This window comes from Fukomys damarensis, unplaced genomic scaffold (assembly GCF_012274545.1).
Source record: "Fukomys damarensis isolate Sample0158 unplaced genomic scaffold, DMR_v1.0_HiC HiC_scaffold_39, whole genome shotgun sequence".
NCBI lineage: Eukaryota > Metazoa > Chordata > Mammalia > Rodentia > Bathyergidae > Fukomys > Fukomys damarensis.
In genome coordinates, this window is record NW_022900951.1 from 594959 (window position 1) to 597669 (window position 2711).

The window sequence follows — 2711 nt, forward strand, 5'->3', positions numbered from 1 at the left end:
ACGTTTTAGACCGGGGTTGGCGGGTTTGTTTAGAAATCTGGGCAGCCGGCAGCACAGCCGGTGTGCGGGACACAGGTGCCTGCCCTCCCTGCAGCCCCGTGAGCACGGCGGCTTCTGGGCTTTCACACGTCCGTGGAGAAATCTGTTTCGCGAACCCAACAGGTTAAAAAGTTCTTAACCCGCTGTGCACACAAAAACACAAAAGGCAGGAGAGAGGAGGTGCCCATGTGTGACCCAGCCCCACGGGAGGCAGAGGCAGGAGGGTCTCGAGTTGGAGGTCAACCAGATCCACTCAGACGCACAGCCGGTCTCAAAATGAAAGCAGAGAGCTCAGGGGGTACCTCAACAGTGTCCCCCTCACGGGAAGGGCCCTGGGATCAACCCCGAGTGCCACAAAATACAATTAAACAAGAGAGACGGGGGGGGTGCGCGCCTGCCATCCCCGCTACTCAGGAGGCTGAGTCAGGAGGATCCCGAGTTCACAGCTTCATGTAGGCACCGTCGGTCATCACGAATGTGAAGCTCCCGATGGAGATCACGTTACTGCCCTGGGGGTCCTGGGGAGGGTGCTGCGGGGACCCCGGGGGGGCTTCCTGCTCCCTCGTGTGTGGGGACAGGGGCCCGGTCCCCGGGGGCAGTACTGTGTCCATCCCGGACAGCTGGACCTCCAGCGTCTGCTCCGAACCCGTGTCCTGGTCCCCACTCGGTGGCTTCTTCCACCGGGCCACGTCCTGGGTGTCGGCGATCCACTCCTACAGGAGGGGAAACTGAGTCAGGACGAGGGACACGGGCTCCGCTGGGAGCCCCCAGAGGGTTCCAGGAGGTCCACAAGGTGACCGCCCTGGTAGACATCCCGGGATCGTCCCCAGAGAAGACACCTGGGGTGGGTCCTGGGTGACTGGGGAGGCAGGCCGGGCCTGAGCCTTCTGAGACCCCTGGGGCAGCCGACCGTGCACCGCACCCTGAGCCCCGTGCCCTCGGAGCTGCGCCCCCGACCTAAACTCCCTGGCGCGCCGTGCTGTTTCTGCGCGGCCGCCGAGCCCACAGCCTGCGAGGGGACCGGGTCCGGGGGTGGCCGCACCTGGAAGTCCCCCTGGTGGTGTTCGAACAGCCCGGGAAAGGAGCCCTTGGGGTCCGGCACGCTGGGCATGAGCAGCTTCTTCACCCTGCGATGAGCACAAGGGAGGACCGGGCTTTGGGGACGCACGCACCCGGCATCCCGGCCCTCGGGAGGCTGAGGCGGGAGAGTCTCCGTGTAACGCCAGCCTGGGCGACGTGGAAACCTCCTGGGGCCCCGGCTCAAACGATAAACACAACAGGGCTGGGCGGGGTTCAATCGCAGAATGATTTCTGCAGCAGACCAGCCGAGGAGCGTAGTTGATTTTCCACCTCTGCGGAGCGGGAAGGTTCCCTCCGACACCGATTCCGACCTAACGCTGGGGTCAAAACTCGCTTTCCTGTGTCACTCACTGCCTCCTCCGTCCACCGGCCTGGGTGTTTTCTCCTACACTCGGTGTCTACATGAGTGCGTCTGCTTAGAGGCATCCTGTGCTGCTGTTTGACTTCCCCCAAGGGCACGGAACTACACGGTTTTCCTTCCTTTCCTTTCTTTACTGTCTTTGCTACCAGGGACCCAACTCAGGACCTTGCACTTGTGAGGCAGGCGGCCGTGCCCCTGAGTTAAATCCCGGCCCTGTCGGTTTGTATCTGAAGACAGGGTCTCGCTATGTGGCCTCGTGGAATTAGGAGAGGCACAGTCCAGACAAACAGACAGAGTTTCCCACAGACCCGGGTCCGGAACGGTTGTCGGCCGAGTCTTTGTTACGTGAAGCGCAGCCTACTTCCAGGCCCACCCCTGAGAGTTTCGAGGCCGCCCACCTGCCTTCGTGCATGAGAGTTTCAAGGCCACCCGCCCGCAGGGTCCTGACCTCTGTGCCTTCCACAGCGCCAGGAGCAGCGGGGCCACGACCAGGAGTAACACCAGGCTGCACACCAGGGAGAACCGGGGCCACTCGGGCCAGGGCGGCCGGGGCGTTTGCTGGCAGGAATCTGGGACAGAGAGCGGTGTTGCTGCCGGGGGAGGCCGAGGACGAGAGCGGTCGGTGGGCGGCTCCCTGTCGGATGCGGGGGCCTGGGCGCCCCACAGGAGCCTGCGAGGGAGGGAAAGAGCAGCCGCACCCTCCCCACCGGCTGTCCTCTGACGTCTGTCTGTCCGCCGTCCGTCCGTCCGTCCGCGTGGCTCTCTCACGCCTGCGTGTGCCGTCCGTCACCTCCGTGCTGCCCACCGTGCTCCTGTCATCCTGACACGCATCTCTGTGCAGCTTCCCGTCCTGTCCTGACCCACCCATCCCGTCTGTCTGTCTGTCTGTCTGTCTGTGTGTCTGCGGCCTGCTCCCTGTATCCACCTCTCTACGTCCGTCTCCCTAGGCAGGCGCGGTCCACCTGTCCAGCCGGTCCGTCCCGTCTCCCCGAAGTCCGGCTGTGCCGCCTCTGTCCCCCTGGATTACAGGTGTGTATCGTTATACCTGGCTTCATTTCCATTCTGATGTGCTTTAATACCTTAAGATTGAATAAGCCCTGGGCTACTATTGATTTACATTAACAATTTCATTATACAGCAAGTGGAATCTAAGTACTAATTCTGAGCTTTTTTTTTTGGTACCAGCGATCAAACTCAGGACCTTGCACTTGCAATGCAGGTGGCAGAACCA

At 62.1% G+C, this 2711-nt stretch overlaps 1 protein-coding gene across 1 annotated transcript in view; it reads right to left on the reverse strand.

The window, feature by feature from the left end:
- Positions 1-23: 23 nt before the first annotated feature.
- Positions 24-2711, reverse strand: part of Crlf2 (cytokine receptor like factor 2) — a 7270-nt gene continuing 4582 nt past the window's right edge. Inside the window, exons 5-8 of the mRNA XM_033760229.1 lie at positions 2414-2423; positions 1929-2250; positions 1082-1166; positions 24-752 (exon numbers count right to left, since the gene is read on the reverse strand). Of these exons, the coding sequence (XP_033616120.1) occupies positions 480-752; positions 1082-1166; positions 1929-2250; positions 2414-2423 (690 nt within the window). The 3' untranslated portion in view covers positions 24-479. The remainder of the gene's footprint in view (positions 753-1081; positions 1167-1928; positions 2251-2413; positions 2424-2711) is intronic.